The sequence below is a fragment of the Heterocephalus glaber genome, unplaced genomic scaffold (assembly GCF_053883595.1).
Source record: "Heterocephalus glaber isolate CG9 unplaced genomic scaffold, H.glaber_assembly_v1.0 deba00001465, whole genome shotgun sequence".
NCBI classification, from domain to species: domain Eukaryota; kingdom Metazoa; phylum Chordata; class Mammalia; order Rodentia; family Bathyergidae; genus Heterocephalus; species Heterocephalus glaber.
Genome location: NW_028258312.1, coordinates 6106762 through 6125026, shown reverse-complemented (window position 1 = coordinate 6125026; position 18265 = coordinate 6106762). Strand labels below are relative to the sequence as shown.

The following is an 18265-nucleotide window of genomic DNA, read 5'->3' as shown; positions in this document are numbered from 1 at the left end:
GAACGATGAACAGAAAAAAGAAGTCTACATGTGTTCAGTACAGATATATTTTGATAAAACAATTTAAAATTAAGGAGTCTTTTCAAAGATGAGTTACTATATTAGATGTATACAGATGTATTTTTAAAAGACTATTTCTGATCTGCATTTGGTTGAAGCTGCAAATGCAGAGCCCATGAATACATGGGTATGGCAACTACACTGTAATATGGAAATGAAAAACAAAGTATTCTCCAGAATTTTGAACAGACCCCAATTTTTCCCATTACAAAAAAATCAAACTGTATCTTAAAACAACTTAAATTATAATACTGACCAGATAGGCTACATCTATCCAGGAAGTTGGCATGAAGTGGAAAGAACCCCCAGGGTCTTAAGAGGGCTCCTTGGCCATCTCTGGGATTTTTTTTTAATAAAGTTGGGACAATACAACAAATTCTGCAGATTTAACATTAAGATTAGCAAAGACAGTATTACACAACATCTAATATCTAATAAGTACATCATATGTAAGAACTATTATTATGTAAAAGTGAATTAAAAAAAAGAATCATAAAATACAGTAACAGGAAATCAGTGGCAGGCAGAATTTCTCTGACAATGAGTAGCTGAGATAAAGACATTCAGCCCATCAATTTTCACTACCCAAACTATACCGATTATAAGCTAAGAATCTAAGATGGAACAAATTGACACATTCTTGACTATCATTACTAGTTTGTATTATGGCTTTACTCTAAAATGTTCCTCCAAATACTCATGAGGCAGGGCTTTTGGAAGGTGACTGGATCATGGGCCCACTATACTCATCAATGGGCTAATCCTGATGCATTCACAGCAGAATGTGCTGTTAGGAGGTGGGGCCTGGGTGGAAGAGACAGGTCACTGTGGGTATAGTCTAGAAGGACGTATCTCCCTCTCTGGCACCTCTTGTCTCTGCTTCCTGGCCACCATGACATGAATAGCTTTCCTCCACAGCAGGCTCTTCCACTGCTCCATTTCTGCCTGGAAGCTGGCCAACCATCCAAGGACTAAGACCTCTGAAACAGTGAGCCAAAATAAATCTCTCCTTCTTTAAGTTGTGGGTGCTGGATATTGTGTCCCAGTGAATGAAGAAAGTGACTTAGACAGTTTGTTAGCAAGGTCTATAGCTTTTTAGCAAAATTAATATTATAAGAAAATTAAAGTTTACTTTAACAGTTTCCCTGTCAAAAATCAACCCTGAGGCGATTAAGATGCATTTGTATTTGAAATGGGTATCAGCCTCCCAAAAGGCAGTGCTTGTATCCATGAACAAATAATCCAAATCCATTATTTAGATTCATCACTTCATATAGTAAAAACAGAAGCAGACCAATTATGACTTGTCAAGGTCGTATTATTTCAAATAGTTTTTTAAGAGTGGGAAAGATAGATTCCAAAAAATTTTAAGATGAGCTTGACACTGTTCACTCACCAAATTCTAGGGGAGATTATTAAATGAATGGCATGTTGAGCAGTTAAAAAGGGCGGTAGGATAGGCCAGGGATTTAGCTCAGTGGTTCTGTCACCCGCCTCAAAAGCACAAGGTCCTGAGTTCCATCCCTGGTATCCCCCCTCCAAAAGGGCCAGAGGATAGTTTCACTAAGAGTGAATCCCTTCCAGCTAACTTCATTTCCTTTGTTATCTTAATATACCAGCAGATTATAATTATACTTCTATACTAAGGACGTTCACGAATTAATTTTGGTAGGGATGAATATTATCCTCAATTAGATTAAGAAATTATGTAACTTTAGGGGTGGACAATGACTTACCAGCAATGCAGTGAAGTATTTCAACAAGAGATAACTACATGATATACCTGCCTAAAAGTGATATTGATAATAATATGACATACAAACCATAGCAGCCAGAGGAGAATCATTTTCATGTTGGCAAAATTGGCTTTGAACCCTGTTCTTGTTAGATTATAGGAAAACCATGTTTAGTTCTGAGCAACATTAAGAGGAGTTGAAAGAGCCAATCCCAGGTTGGTCTGGAATAGGTATCTTGTAGGAAGTTTAAACTCTAAGGATATAAAGAGGTGGCCACCCATAAAAGACAACCTTTTTGTCATTTCACGTGTGTTATTTATAGGGAAATTTGATATGCTTCTAACAATGAAAATAATCCCTTGTAGGGGTACCATGTGGCTCTGTTATGGTTTATATCTAGATGTTCCCCCCAAAGCCTCATGAACCCAGAGGTGGGGCTTTTGGGAGGTGATTGGATCATAGGGGTGTGACACTCTGCAGTGGACTGATTAGTGGATTAGTCCACTGATGAGTTCACAGGTAAATGTGATTTGGGAGGTAAAGCTTTTTCAGAGGAAGTAGGGCACAAGGGGTGAGGCCTGGAAGGCTCCATTTCCCTCTACCAATATGGATTACTCTCTGCTTCGTAACTGCCATGCCATTCTACCTTGGAGCCAGCCGACTATGAACTGCAACCTCTATAAACTATGAGCCAAAATAAACCTTTCCTCACTCAAGTTGAGGGTGTCAAGTGCTGTGCCCTAGCGATGAGAAAGTAACCGAGACAGGCTCCATCCAGCAGTGGCTGGATAAAAATTATGTCATTATAAAATGATTTTGGCATTACAGCAGAGAGGAACACTGCTATTTTTAGCTCTGAGATTATTTTTCTAGCATATTTATTTTCTTCCTATTGGGGGGAACTAGAATTTTAAACATCACAAAAGTTCTAAACAAAATGATTAGTTTTTGTCCAATTTAGGGTGAAACATACTCTTTTATCACCCAACTGACCCTTTTGAAATGACTGAAGTCTTTGAATCATTTGTAAATCACAAGGAATTTTCCTGAACAAGTAGATCTAGTAACAGTCCATCACTTTATCTGGAGAAAGCCACTGAAGTGAGGTAAGTCTCTTTCCTGAACTTCTGAGTTTCTGCAGTTCTGAAACAATGTGGGAACCAAGTTCTGCTGAAATCTACAGGATTGTTAACAGTGTTAGGCAGGAAGGCCACCTACTGCTGCAGAGTCCCTCCAATAGCAGAAGTCCACCACCTACTTCTGTAGGGGTCTCTGGAGGGCCTTCCTAGATAAGAGTTCAAGACCTAAAAAGATATGTGTCAGGAACCTACTCTTTGTTCTTTGCTATTAACTCTAATTCATTCAGGGTTATGTGACAGAAGTGATACGATTACACAATTAAATATTAGAAATGACCACCGAGTATATTTTGTTTATTGTTTATGATTTACACTTAAAATGATGGGCTGGCATTGTAGAACAATAAACCAATCATTACATTTAGACCTGGGCTTTTGAAAAACTTGCATTCCACTTTAACAGTTCATATATATTTAACAGCTTATATATAAGTCCAGATCACAAATAAGAGTTAGTTAGCTTAGAGATAAACAATTAAAAAACACAAAAGAAAACACATGAATCTAACTTTAAATATCAGTGTTCATATTACAAGAAATAAAATGTTCAAAAAATAAAATTAGGTCAAGTCACAACATAAAATAGAGAAATATGATAAATGGTACTTTTATTAATATTCATACTTATTTCTAATTTACCTTCATATGTAACTTTTTTCAAAAGAACCCAAGATAAGATCAAATAATAATTTGGGGTATAAACTTGTCAGCCTCAGCTTATACTGGTTTGTTACCACAAAAATCCTAAAACTTCAATTTTCTTTTCTTTTCTTCTTTTTAATTTAAACCAACTATTTTTCAACTTTTCTCCTTCATAGCAGCTGTTTGTAAAGAGTAGGGAATCAACAATATAGGACAGTAACAGATTGAAAGCAAAAAGCACAACAGCTATCTTAAGTTTAGCTTGCTTGCTGGTTGAGCTTGGAACAAAAACCTCTTAACAGCTGGCAGATAACTGCTAAATCTTAACAGGAAAAATAAAATATGTATGTTCTTTGGGATAGCTGCTATCTAGGAGAAGAAAACCAAGGTCCCTTAATACTGTCTAAATATAATGCGTGGCTTACTACAAAGAGTTCTGTAGCAATGTAAGTTTAATCAGTAAGTGTCACAACTGATCAATGCTACTTGAACGGAAACAAAAAAAATCACACTAGCCACGAATCTCCACAATATACACATGAGAATTAATCTGATTTGACTCCTTGACACTAACTGATCATCAATGAAATATGGCATGGAAAGATCACATAGTAGAAAACAGGCAAAGATTAGTTTATATAACAGCGACTATGTACATCCCAAGGAAAACATGCTAGCTAATGCAACATTAAGGCCTGAATGTAAGCATTTCCAAAGTCACAGAAGCCCCAAAGAACCCCTAAATTACAAATTACCACATTACATGCATGCAATGTTCACTTTTGTTTTACCCATAAAAGGATACACAGTATTTTGCTGTAAATACCAGACACATTTACAATATATGCAAAAATTAGAATGCAAATGTTATGTTCCTTATATTTAAGCCTCAAATGTGTCAACAGTGAAAATTCATTTACTTTTAAGAATGGAGAAAAAGAGACAAAATATAAATACTCAGAAAAATTACACAAATAAAATGAAATTCTGCATTTGGAAAGCCACAGAAATACTCCTCAAACTAAATTTGTTGATGGACCACACTTGGATGGATGTACACTATGTGCTTTACTACTTTACGTGCTCAAATGTGATATTCTAAAAGCCATTGTTTTCTAGTGTTCATTACATCACATTTGAAGTGAGCTGTTCTGCCCACACTTGTACAAACTTGCCTACTGTGTGTGATTGCCTAAGAGAGGCTGTGCAATTACTGGGGTTAGATAAATCAAGATGACCCTGTGCAAAATTTCAGACCTCCCCGAAATACTTCCAAACCAAATCACCTGAAACTAACTACATCCAATACTTATTAAGCAAATATGCCAGGAGTGTTCTGGACCTTCAAGTACAATTTTAACCAAGTACAAACAGGTTGGGTAAGATTAACCTGTTTCATAAGGCCACCTAATTCATCTCATTGTACCAAGAACTGAGCACACCAATTGTTTATATGCTTTACTAATCATTACAGTAAGCACACCCACTGTTTATTAAATAATTTACTACCTATTTCAGGGAGGGTTCTATCTAAGATTTTAAATCTTGTGATACTCTGGCCAAAATTTTAGCCTTTGGCACTGAAAAGTCCCAATGGTAAACAAAGATGGAAAAGTACACGTTTCTAAAAAACTTCTCAGTATTATGAACCAAGAGGTTTGGGTATAGCAAAAACAAAGGGCCCAGTGAAAAAGCATGTTTTGTAATTTATTTCCAGCAAAACCAAGTATTACTATTGTGAACACAGTCTTCACATTTGATGTGAACAGAAGAGCTTAACTATAATCTCTTAGTGGCAGTTCTTTAGACAAAACCAGTAACACATGCCACACAGATGACTATCTCTTTTGGAGAGAATTAACCGATAAGCTTGACTCTACAATTAATATCAACATATTCAACTAAGGAAAATGATGCACTGCTTTAACATTCAGCTTGAAAATGTTTAGTACTTTCTGCAAACCTAAATTCAGTTTAGAAAGTTAGTATTCTCTTTCTAAACTATGGCATAGACTATATATAGCATTTTAAATATATTTATATATAATTATTTGCACATGAGATTTAGAAGAAATTTGAAGATTTACTTTGATTGATTGATCTCATTTCCACTGTTAAGGTTTAGGGGGCTTCTGCAGTGCTGTCATTTGAAGGTGGGGCATCAGGATCAGGCTCGGAGGAAGCAGCTGCGGACGCTTCAATAACTGCAGGTGGGAAATGACGGCGGCACACGGGGCATGTTCCCGACTGAGGGAAGAAGCACGTTAATAGCCACCAGAAATACATTAACTGCCATACACATATCTTGATAGAGAAAAGATATTATCATTATCCAAATAACAAATCAACTATCTTAAAAACAAAAGCTAAATAAATGTCTAACCTACACAAAATAGAAAGACAAAGTTTTAACATTATTTACTCTATAATTTGAGGGTAAACAACATCTCATAATCATTTTTCTAATTTTTCTTCATCATGTTTCTAATTTTAAGATAATTCACAGAAGGGCTGAAGTGTAGTTCAGTGTTTGCCTAGTATGTACCAGGCCCTGGGTTAGATCCCTAGTATTACCAAAGAACAACAACAACAACAACAAAGTAAAGATAAAAGGTAATCACCTTTCCTTTAGTGAATTTTAATTAAGAGTCTTTATGCTTGGTGCTGATGCGGTGGTAGAAGGTGGGCAAAAAGGTCAGAGTTTAGCTCAACAATGACCTGGATCGAAGAATAGCTATTATGCACATATTAGAGAAACTGCATCCATTATGTCACCAAGTTTACTTCCCCCAGGACCTTTCTTAGTACATACTAAAGCCTCACTTTAGTGTAGCACAGATATGTCAAAGCAGATGGACCTCAGATCTTTCTTTATAAGTCATGTAGTATCTTTCCAGAAAGAGATGGAGTTACCGGTAGGTACCTTGCACATGACAAAACAAATCAACCAAATCAACTACAGACTGGGGATGGAAGGTGGGGAAGGGGAAGCAATTACACTGGGAGCCCATTTTAGAACTAGATAACAGAGCTTTATCAATCTTTAAATTAAGAATTCCCGGTGTTTATTAAATAATTTACTAGCTACTTCAGGGACGGTTACATTTTAGATTAAGATTTTAAATTTTATGAAACTGGCCAAAATTTTAGCCAGGCAGATCATTCCCTTGCAAATCTGTTCTTTTCCCCAAAGAGATCTTCCTGACCGAAGGGAGGCTGAAGAGGTCATGATACTGAACTTTAAAGAACTGTATCTTGAGAACTTTCTTCCTGGAGGAAACCAGGAAAGGCTTTACCCTAAGCTGTTCCTCATGGGACACAGACTGAACAGATTATTGCCTGGGGTTACAGCAAAGTCAAGTACAATTCAAGGTTGTACAACATATGTTAACAATTTAAGAATTCAGGCCAGTAAACATTTACTGTGCACTCACCATACAGACTAGGCCCTAACAACATTTTAGAGTCAGACAGATGAGTGCAGTCTTGGTCAACCACATAATAGCTATGTAAACTTGGATGAGTAACAATTGCTAAAAAGTGGGAATACGAAGACCAGTCTTTCCTCAAGCTATTGCGAGGATGAAATGGGAAAATACAGATGAAAAACTGGAAAACGTGTGTATGTATACATTGGTGGATGGGAATACTGGTTATTGAGCAGGTGGAGATAGTAGAAAAGGGGAGTTGAGAAAACAAGACTGCTGCAAATGGAAAAATGTGCAAATAATGCTTTGCAAAAATAAAGCTACAATACAAATTATGCATTTGAAATAAAACAGGAGCTAAAAGCAACAACTGAATGATGCATTTGATTTCATATAGGAATAGTGAACACTTTTGCACTGGATTTCAGAGATTTTAAATAGTTTTCAGAAGATAAAGTGGCAGTAAAAGAAAACAGAAGAAAAGGAAAAGAAAATAGGGGAAGGAAGGAAGGAGAGGGTAGGAAAAATAGGAGGGAAAAGGAAAACAGCAGCTCTGAAGAGAGAACTGTACATTAAAGTAAGTGATTTGGGAATTCCTACTGAGCTGGAAGGTAAATATCTTTTATGTAAAAATAGAGATTATGGAGAAGATTTAAGAAAAGATTCTCACTTCTTAAGTAATTCAAATACACTTAAAACTGTTGAGTAAGTATGTGAGGACAGTATAACAAAACCAGAATAGGTGGCTGTAGGTAGGCTATTAAATTTCTTTCATACACATTGTCAGAAGCACCAACCCACACTAGCTGAGTTTATATGGCTATAGTACAATCTGAGTAGTGTCATAAGCTTCTTTGCTTGAGATATTTTTAAGAAAAACAAATTTCAGGGTTGTGATTAGAAATAAAGTAATTATCGTGGCTTCTGTTGGCTTTATGCAACGTTATACTGTAAAGTAAAATAGTTTCACATTATCCCCAATCTGTAAACATTAAAGGCAACCAGTCTTTAATTCTGAAGTACTACAGAATTGTAGCTAAATATAATAGGCTTAAAAGACATTATTGTTATCATTAACTTGTAAGATAAACTATTAAAAGTATGAAAATTTAAAAAGTAAAACCTAAAACTTACCTTTTGTAGCCAAATTGAGACACAAGGTTTGTGAAAGAAATGGTGACAGGGTAACTCTGTTGCTATATCATCCTTGATATACTCACTGCAACAGATTGGACAGCACTGCTCCTGACCAATAGCTGAAAATAATCAATAATTTAGATCTATCAATTACCTAAACTTCAACTTAAAAAAAATTAAAAATCAATATAGTAAATGACAACTATGAAAAGACAAAGAACCAGATTTTAATTGACAAACATGCATATGTTTAATACATGACAATTTGGAATTTAATGAACATTGGTTTTGTTAGAAAAGTTGACTTTTCAATACATTAAAAATATTCTACTAATTCCCAATGATGAATTTCATCATATTGTAGACCTAAAATGTACCAATAAGCTTAATGAATAATAAAAAAAAATTCTACTGAGTGAAAGTTTGTCAGCATCTGGTTTCTACAGACTGCCTGATTATAAAGTTTTAATAGTCAGTACTTCATCTTCTATCAGTGACGGCAAACCTTTTAGCACTTTCAATGCTAACAAACAGCTTGCTGCGGCATGTGTGCCCTGGGTTTGCCACCACTGCTCTAGGTATGCTGATAATGTACTTAAATATGCAACACTTGAGATCAGCTTTGCACTTACCAGTGTGATCTTCAAGAACAAGGGTCTCGGGAAGGCCATCGATGCTCTCCTTACTGGCTGGTGGATTGGCCACCTCAACATCCACTGCAAGGGACTCTAAATGTGCCAGTGCGGTCTGAAGGAGAAATGTCAGAAAATATTTTAAATCAGTAGTGGAAACCATTTTTTAGGTATCTTACAGAATTAAATTCATCTTATTCTCTTCCTAATGGTTTTTTCTGCATTAGTCCTTTGTCTCCTTTGCCTTCTTCCAAAAGGAACCAGTATTTCCAATAAACTGAACACTAAACACACATCCACACATACAAAGCCCTACTTCTCCCAAATGAAAATCTGCCTTGCCTCAGTAATCATCTACTTGCCCATTACAATTATTTTCAGAGGACTGGTTTTATTACCCAACTTAGGAGTTTCTGTGTGGGATCAATAATAGAAGAAAGTAAACCCTTAAGATTCACTTCATGAAAGATAAAATGTAGTGAGGTTACTACATGTTCAAGGCATGGAAACCACTAATGCACTTCTGCATGGTTTTATCTACTACTGGCACAGAGTCAGCATGCCTATCTTTCTGGCTTACAAGATCACTAGATTACCTGGGTTGTGCAGCTCAAATGTGTGTACGAAATGACTGTTCTAGGAAGGATGGAAAGAGCATTACCTCATATGACCACCTTGTATGAAGAATCCTCATTCTTTCAGGTTTTAATTAAAAGGGAACAGCAGGTAGGACTTTTTATCTTTTTTGCCTGCCACCTATAAAACTGTATGTTCTTAGTGTACTTTCTGCCCATCCTTTAGATCCTATCAGTTCCTCGGGGACTGGGAATGTCCTGTCTCTTCCAGGAAGCCTATGTCAGCAGTTGCAGACCACACTGGGATCTTCCTTCTGAATGACCACCATATTTAAATTAATATTATAATAATTAATATATACAGATAATTCCTTGTATTTTATCCTAATTATAGTTCCACTAATAGTACAGAGTGATGAAAGATCTTAACTTTAATCTAGTTCAATACCTTGTTACTGAGATGATTATCAAAAATTGGACTCCCCTCCTGGTGGGAATGTAAAATGGTATAGCCACTATAGAAAAAAAGTATGGCAATTCTTCAAAAAATAGAAGGATAACATAATTCATCAATTCCACTTCTAGGTTTATGCTCAAAATAACTGAAAGCATAGGCTGGAATGGATATTTGTATACCCATATTCACTGGAGCACTATTTACAAGAGGCAAAAGATGGGAGTGACCCAATTCTCCATTGATGGATGAATGAACAAACAAAATGTGGCATACAACGGAATATTATTCAACCTTGAAAAGGAAATTCTATCACAGGCTACAACATGGACAGCTAACATTGTATTCTTGTGGATGGCAAACACAATCATCTATGCCTAACTAGCACAGATACTACTATAGATACTATATAGACTTAACTAGAGGGTAGGGTCAAGCCCAAAGCAAAACAAGAACTAAAGGAAAAAACAAAAAGGTTCATCTTAAGTTTATACACACAATAAATAATATTCAACATCAAATTTTCTCTGGATTTACAGGGGCACCACAGGGAAAAAAACAATGTATTGGTAACTCAATTACTGCCACTGCTCCAAATCTACCTCTCATTTCTACTCTGTGAAAACAGAACTAGGCCTATTGAGTATTTGTCCTGTGTCAACTAGCATGACTTTCAGCTCTGTCAAAAGAACATGCTAGGGAGACAACACAGGAGGACATGACTTTTGCCTCGCAGGTCCCTTGGGCTGGATGACCGGGAGCCTGCAGTGTGTGAGGCTTCTCCAGCATCAGGGTCATTCAGTGTAGGTGGCTCTTTCAGCTTCTCCTCTCTTCTGAAGCACATGCAGCTCCCCCAGTATAAGGTGGCCAGGAGCCTCTCCTGGTGCTTATCTTGGGTGCTTCTGTAGCAGAGTGCTTCCAGTGAACAGTTTCTCAGGTGCCTCAAAGGGGAGATTTTTTTGCCAAGTTCTGCCAACAGAGTACCATGTAAGTCATGGCCATGTCTTCCCCAACAAGGTGTCTGTATCTGAGCTGAACGGAGTGGGGAGGTAGAGACCTCCATCTCAGCCTGAAAGTTGTTTCTTACATCAGCTGTTTCTATATTCCTTAGCACACCGTTTACTTCCTACTAATCCAAATAATAAGGCAATCTCTAATGTCCCGTGGTAGGTAATAATAATTTATATTAAACTTTCCCCGTTCAAATTATTATTGTTCTCTCTTGTGACACAAAATTGGTATTAGGCATGGTCCCTGAACACAGATCTATAAGTAAAGGATTCTGGGATTAGTCTGCTTGGGCCTCTGGGCTTGAGCTCAGTGTTGATGTTGGTATTACAATTCATCAAGCTATCACTGCTGACTGTGAAGAGCAGCTTACTGATGCATGTCTTGGAAGCCCAGGTAACTGGACTTGACCTTATGGCTACAGTGATCTACTATAAAAACTGTAATATGGGGATGGATTATTTTGTACCTGTGCACTTACAGAGAAAACACAAACTCAGGTCTGTTAACTCTCAGCTCAAGAAAGTATAAGAACCAGAGCTTCCATGATGGTGCTAAAAGAAGCTCTTATTTCTGAAAATGAAACACCAAATTTAATTGTGTGGATTGCTAACTTAAAATGAAATAAAACTCTCAATTTTGTCAAATTCCTCAAAAGTTACACCATCGACTGGTTAAAGAATGGGATTCTGAAACTTGGAAAAAGAGATCTGGTTGAACTGGGATGAAACTGACAATCATGAATCTCCCGATGCACTGGGCTTCCTCTGTGAGAAAATCCCATGATAATCTCACCTGAAGGGTGAATCTCTTAGGTCTTCCCTGCCCAATGGCAGTTACTAGAAAACTATAGCAGCCAAAAAAGAAGAAAGCCCAATCTAGGATACAACCTCTTCAGGAAAATAGGTTTCAGTCATTCTACCAGGGAAAGTATTCTAAGCCAGCTAAGGTTCTGGCTGAGGGGAGTGAATATCTGGAATAGGTTATGGGAGAAGGAAGCCATAACTATTATGACCTATAACCAAATATAGAAACTAATAGCTTTTCATGTTTTCTATTTGCTTATTTTATGTATGTGTTTAACTGTATATACACTAACCATTTTCTTGTTTTCTCTTCTTCTCATTTCTTGTTGGAAATTAACTGTACAATTTAGTCTTTTTTTTATTTTGTTTTGAGACAGGGTCTCACTTTGTAGTGCAGGCCAATCCTCTTGCCTCAGCCTCCCAAGTGCTGGGATTATAGGTATGCACCACCATGCCTGGCTTTCCAATTTAGTCTTTACGAGAATATTCAGCATGACTGAATTTGTGTAATTAGTGATAGATATAGTGTGTTTGGGATTGCTCATTCTGGGTAAAAGGTGACAACTTTATTTGTAAGAATTGCCCTAGCTTGCTTGTTAGGTAAGGATACAATTGTATTGTTGGATAAGAGGTCAAATATGCACAGAAAAGTAATTAAAGGCACAGGGTGTTCCAGTTAACAAACTGCTGCTTCTGAAATCCAAATTCATTATTTCTGTCGCTTTGTGAATCTGGGCCATGCAATATTTTTCTTTCCAACAGAAGGCATGATATTAAGCTTTGTTCACAGAGGATATTAAAAGACACAGAATAGAAGGGCCCTGCTTGAACCTGGTGTGCTTGCTTTACAGGCATCTGTTGCTTTCTCTAGCCTCACACTCACAGTGCACACAGCTTCTCCAGTGGCCAGCAGCTTGCTCCAGAGCCAACCCTGGACAGCTCTGTAATGGACCGCTTTCAGCAAGAAACTCCTGTGAAGAGCTAGCCCTGGTATTCTCAAGGGCTGACTTCTAGCAAGTTCCATAGGACAGCTTTCCAGCAGTCCTTCCAAAATAGCACCAGTTAGTAGGGACCCTTCTTTGGGTGTTCTATCTTACCCTGACAGGTGGTAGCTACTCCTCATATGTGCTTTGCCTGTATTCTTTATAATTACATTTATTTCTAATACTAGCACATTTCCTGTTACTCAAATATCTTATTATTTACTAATTCCTATATTGAATTTTCCCATCAGAAGACAGAAAATAGAAGGCAAGATCTTGTCATCTAATTCTTTTTCATATAAATAAATACATACTTTTCAATATAAACTCTGCTTGGAAGAACTCATCTGTGCTACAAATAAAGAGTAAAGGGTTACTATATATAATAACTTTCCATTTTGGGAGCTTACTCCAAGGTAACTGCTTTGATACATGTTTGTTTCAATGAATGCATAGTCCCTTTTGATCAGTATTTCCATATTTATAGTGTTAATAAACATGCGGAATTTCATATATGTAGAAACAATTTATTGCCTCAATATTGACATATCTTTAAGATGATCTGGTACCACTTATAAGCAACAAGAGCAAGACAGACCATTTTATAGCCACTGTTCTGAAAAATCTATACCTTAGACAGTGTAGTTCATTTTCAAAATGTAGCCCAAGGAAGATAACTAAGTAGTCTAAATAACCCAAACTGGAACTCTAACCCACAGTGGAATATATCTAGGTTTGAAGCAGCATAATCCAAAATACAAAATTGTGTATCTAAGAAATAAGACAGTATTTATTTTTTAAAGGATGATTTTTATAATAAATGATTTAATGTCAATTTTGAATGATCACTACTCAATCAAAATTTGCTGGTTAACACTTGGTTGGCTGCTGATTTAAACATCTCTATGAATACAGCCATTTCCTGACAGCTTACCATTACACTAGGGAATTTGTTACATGTTTTAGCATAATCTCACAATAACCCTCGAGGCATACTTTATTATTCCCAACTTTGTAGATCAGGTTCCTGAGTTTAGAAGTTAACTACACTGTTCAGAATCACACAGCCCATTCAACTCAAAACCTCATGCTCTTAACTCCACGTTATCTTCCTACTGTGTATACCTCAGTGTATTCAAGGTGGTTGTGTGAGTTTGGGTGTGGACAGTCTGAAGGGAATAAAGCTAATTTTCCTACATCTCTCCTCAGACTGATCTACCTGAAAATGTGCCTGCGAAGTACACATCATGCTGATGCTCTGTTCCCATATTCCATTTATACTAACCCTTCTCCTACTTTATAAATAGAAATGCATTTCTTAGCCATTCAGAGGAACAATCTAAAGTACTGGGGTCACTTGAGCTTTAACAACTGAATACTAAATGTTTTTAGGTGGCTTCCAATCTTTTGTACTAAAAAAAATTGAAGCAAGTTAAGTTGATGGGATTTTTGGCAAGTATCTCAGAAGGAATGAGTGACTCCTCACTGATCTATGTTAACAAGGTTTCTCAAGCTTACATTCATAAAGGTGAAAAACAAAAATATGCTAAAGTTCTTGGGAAGGGTAAAAGCCTCCATCTCATTAAGAGATGCATTTCCAGTAAGATTTTATGTTTTAATCATTGCTTATCAAAATTTCTAATTTATCTTTAATTGAATATTGCTAATTATAACTCAAAATAAATTTTAACATAAAAATCTATAAACAATTTTCTTGCAAAAAGAAGTATAATGAGGTAAGCAGCACTTAGATTTATAGCTAAATAACTTTATATCTTAACATAAATATATAAGGGGATTTTTTTCAAATTTATTTGGAAGTACAAAAATTTAGTATCATTGCCTCAAAAAGTTAGGGATGCTGGTTTTTCACCATGTTCACAATCAACTTTGAGACACAGATATGAGGCTAATATAGTGCCAATGTTTTCACCAAAATCCACTGCCCAAAAAGAAGGATGAATCCAGTTGTGAAAAAATAGCAGAAATGAAAGCAACTATTTCCAAAAAAGGGATAGGGTTGCCTGAGATACAAACAAGCAAACAAAAAAACCACATGCAGTCAGTTTTTATTATTTGTTGTTGTCTCATTTAAATATTAATACTAAATCTAAAAGGAAAACTAGTTATTTGTTTCATTTTTCAAAATGATTAAATAAATGCATACTAGACATGGAAAAACAGATTTCTGAGGTGTGATAGGAAAATGCAACTATATTGATCTCTAGGGGTGAAACATCTCAATTTCAAATTAAGTAAAACAGAGCACTAAAATGTGAAGCCATTAATCAGAGGCAAAAAGGACAAATAAATAAAAGTAACTTTGAGAGTGGCGGTACCACTGGGTTCTTCATTAGCAGAAGCCAAGATGTATAAGATTGTAAGTTCCTGGACATACCATGTTTTTTCTTCCTTCTTGTTTTTGTTCTTCCTGATAAGTGTTTTTTATCTAGCATAACCTCGAACGACCAATCTCTCTCTTCTTACATGATGCCAAGCAAATGTCACATTTCCCATTAGTAATAAACAGTGAAACTTATTTTATTCTCAACTGTTCTTTTTAAAGATATCTCCATATTACAGAAAATGAAAATCTACTAGCATAAAAATGAAAGTCGTTTTAAGGGTTGTGAAACCAGATCTAGAACAGACGTACTCCACTGTTCACACTCAAAAGTTATGTAGCTCAAGAAGCTAGTAATTCTGAGCCAGAGGCCCACCCCTGTACCATCATAAGTGTGTGCAGATCTCTGAGACAGGTGGTGGGGATCAGAGAGGAGTGGCTTCGAGCAGGTCTAGCCATGTCCCCACCCCAACCCCAGCACCTTGGGCACACAGGCCCAAGTCAAAGCCCTGCTCAGAAAAGAGCTGCATAGGTGTACAAGCATCAGCCAGAGGCTCGCCCCATACCATCAATAAGTGTGTGGAGACGCTAGCATGACGCCTGGTCAAACACCAGGGGCTGGGGTGCACAGGCCCCAGCCAAAGGCCCTCCAAGACAACAGCTATATAGAGGGGAAGACCCTGGCCAGAGGCACGCATAGATGCCATCCCAAGTGTGCATAGGCCCCAGCCAGGAGCCCTCCCAGAAAACAGGTCATCTCAGGAATCCAGAAGGCCACCATTCTGAACCTAGGAATTGGTGGACTGGTAATCAGCAAAGAAAAAAAAAGCCACCGCTCTGTGGCTTGCTGAGAATTGAAGACCACTGGGTGAGCAAAAAGTCACCTCAATAACAGCACAGCAGGCTGCATCAGTTGAGAAGACATGTAAACAAGTCTCAAAATCAGACTTCCAGATCATCTAAGACAACCCCAAAGGGCAACCAGATGGAACAATCTGCTACTCAACCACCTGGACTCCCTGAACTGGCAACAAAAGAGGATCTGGAAAAAATGAAATCAGAAATAATTTCTCAGATAACAACAGAGATTGTGCCCATAGTGCAAGACATGATTCATAAATCTAGAGAGGACATAGATAAAAAAATAGAGGATCTGAGGAACATGATGGAATCCCAACATAGGAAACAAATGGAATCCATAAAACAGATACAGATTTCCAGGAGATTAAAAACCCCATTGAAAGTCTATGCAGCAAAATGAACCAATGTGAAGACAGAATTTCAGATATAGAAGATAAGATTGCAATTAATGATCAGGAAAAGAAAAATTTCTTTAAAATTGTAAGGAACCATGAGAAATCAATCCAGCAGCTGCTAGATGATGCAAAGAAGAATAATATAAGAATGACTGGAGTCAATGAAGAAACAGGAGAGAGTGCAGATGACATAAAAAAAATTGTTCACAGAAGTGATGGCAGAAAACTTCCCAAGCAGGGGGAAAGAACTTGACATATAGATAAGTGAGGCATATAGGACTCCAGAGAGCCTTGACCAAAAAAAATCTACACATAGGCATATAATAGTTAGGATTCCAGAAAGCCAACAGAAGAACAAAATTCTACAAGCAGTGAGAGAAAAGAAACAAATCACATACAAAGGAAAGCCCATCAGAATCACAGCAGACTTTTCAATGCAAAGCCTCAAGGCAAGAAGACCTTGGACTGATGAATTTTAAGCCCTAAAGGAAAACAGTCTCCAACCCAGATTGATGTACTCTGCAAAACTATCTTTTAAAATTGATGGAGAAATAAGATACTTTCATGACAAAGAACACCTTAGGAAATTCATGAATACCAAACCAGCACTCCAACAAATTTTATACAATATCCTAAGAAAAGACAATGAGGATCACAACCCCAGGAAGCCCAGTGGAATGAATCCATCGGGCGCAATAAGAAATTAAATGCAAAAGGGAGAATCCAACCAAGAGAAAAAGTCATGACAATTAAGTCAATACATATATCAGTTATAACCATCAATGTTAATGGTCTCAGTTCACCAATCGAAAGAAATGGACTGGCAGAATGTGTCAAGAAGCAAGATCCAACAATATGCTGCATACAAGAAACATATTTAATTCAAAAAGAAACTCATAGTCTGAAAGTTAAAGGGTGGAAAACAATACTCTATGGGACAGGAACCCGAAAAAAAAAAAGCAGGAGTAGCTATCCTCTTTGCAGATCAACTGGATTTCAAACAAAAATCTGAAACACTCTGGTCCCAACAATTTCAGATAAGGGATAGTCAACTTGTACATACAAATCTATTGTGAACTTGTGTTTTTATTCTTGTCAAGTAAAAACTTAAGAACAGGACTGTTGGTTCTTAACAATAATACAAGAAATTTCTATATTGTTTTCCAAAATGGTTTTTTATCATTTTACATTCATATTAGCAGCATTCGAAAGTTCTAACTGGTTCACACCTAGGCTGACATTTGTTCATTTAAAGCTTTTAACTTCATCTCCCTAATGAGTGTATAATATGATCTTGTTATTGTACTGCTTAGTATTTTTCTGATTCTAGTGTTGTACATCTTTCCTTGTGCTGTTCTGGCCACTTATCATCTTCTTATGTCTACTTTTTAATTGGGTTGTCTATTAATGAGAGAACTGTAAGAGTTCTTTATATATTCTGGTCATAGGTTATAAGCATTATAAATATGATCTGTTTAAGGACAACTTTTCATTTTCTTAACGATGTCTTTTAAAGTTCTAAATTTAGATGGAATCTCATTTATTAATTTTCTTTTATACATCATGTTTTTATATCCTAGGAAGTTCTTGCCTCCCCTAAATTCATAAACATTTTCCCTTATAATTTCTTAAAGTTTTACAGTTTTAGTCTTTCATATTTAGGTTCATAGATCCTTTCAAGTTATTTTAATGTATGGAAATAAAAGGTTGAGGTTAATTTTTTATATACAGATATCACGTGTTCTAGTGAGATTTGCTGAAAACACTACCTTTTCCTCGGCTCTTGAATTGAGTTTATGTTCTCTAAAATGTTAATGTTAAATAATCTCTCAAAATTCAGTGGACCATATATGTGTGGTTCTATTTCTAGATTCTCTGTTTTATTCCAATGATCTATATGTCTTTCCTTACACCAACACTGCCTTGATTACTGTGGCTTTAGAAGAAGTCTTAAAATTAGGTACTAAATGTCTTCCAACAATGCTTTTTTTTCTTTTTCTTTTTACTTTTCTAGGTCCTTTGTACTCCTACATAACTTTTAAATTTCAATATCCAATTCTTCATT

At 36.5% G+C, this 18265-nt stretch overlaps 1 protein-coding gene across 2 annotated transcripts in view; it reads right to left on the bottom strand.

Annotated features, from left to right (window-relative positions):
* Positions 1–3199: 3199 nt before the first annotated feature.
* The window catches only part of Pja2 (praja ring finger ubiquitin ligase 2), a 73747-nt gene continuing 58681 nt past the window's right edge, over positions 3200–18265 (bottom strand). For both annotated transcript variants that reach the window (XM_004841764.4, XM_004841765.4), the window contains 3 exons: positions 8775–8889; positions 8140–8261; positions 3200–5824 (listed from right to left, as the gene is read on the bottom strand). In XM_004841764.4, the coding sequence (XP_004841821.2) occupies positions 5699–5824; positions 8140–8261; positions 8775–8889 (363 nt within the window). In that variant the 3' untranslated portion in view covers positions 3200–5698. The remainder of the gene's footprint in view (positions 5825–8139; positions 8262–8774; positions 8890–18265) is intronic.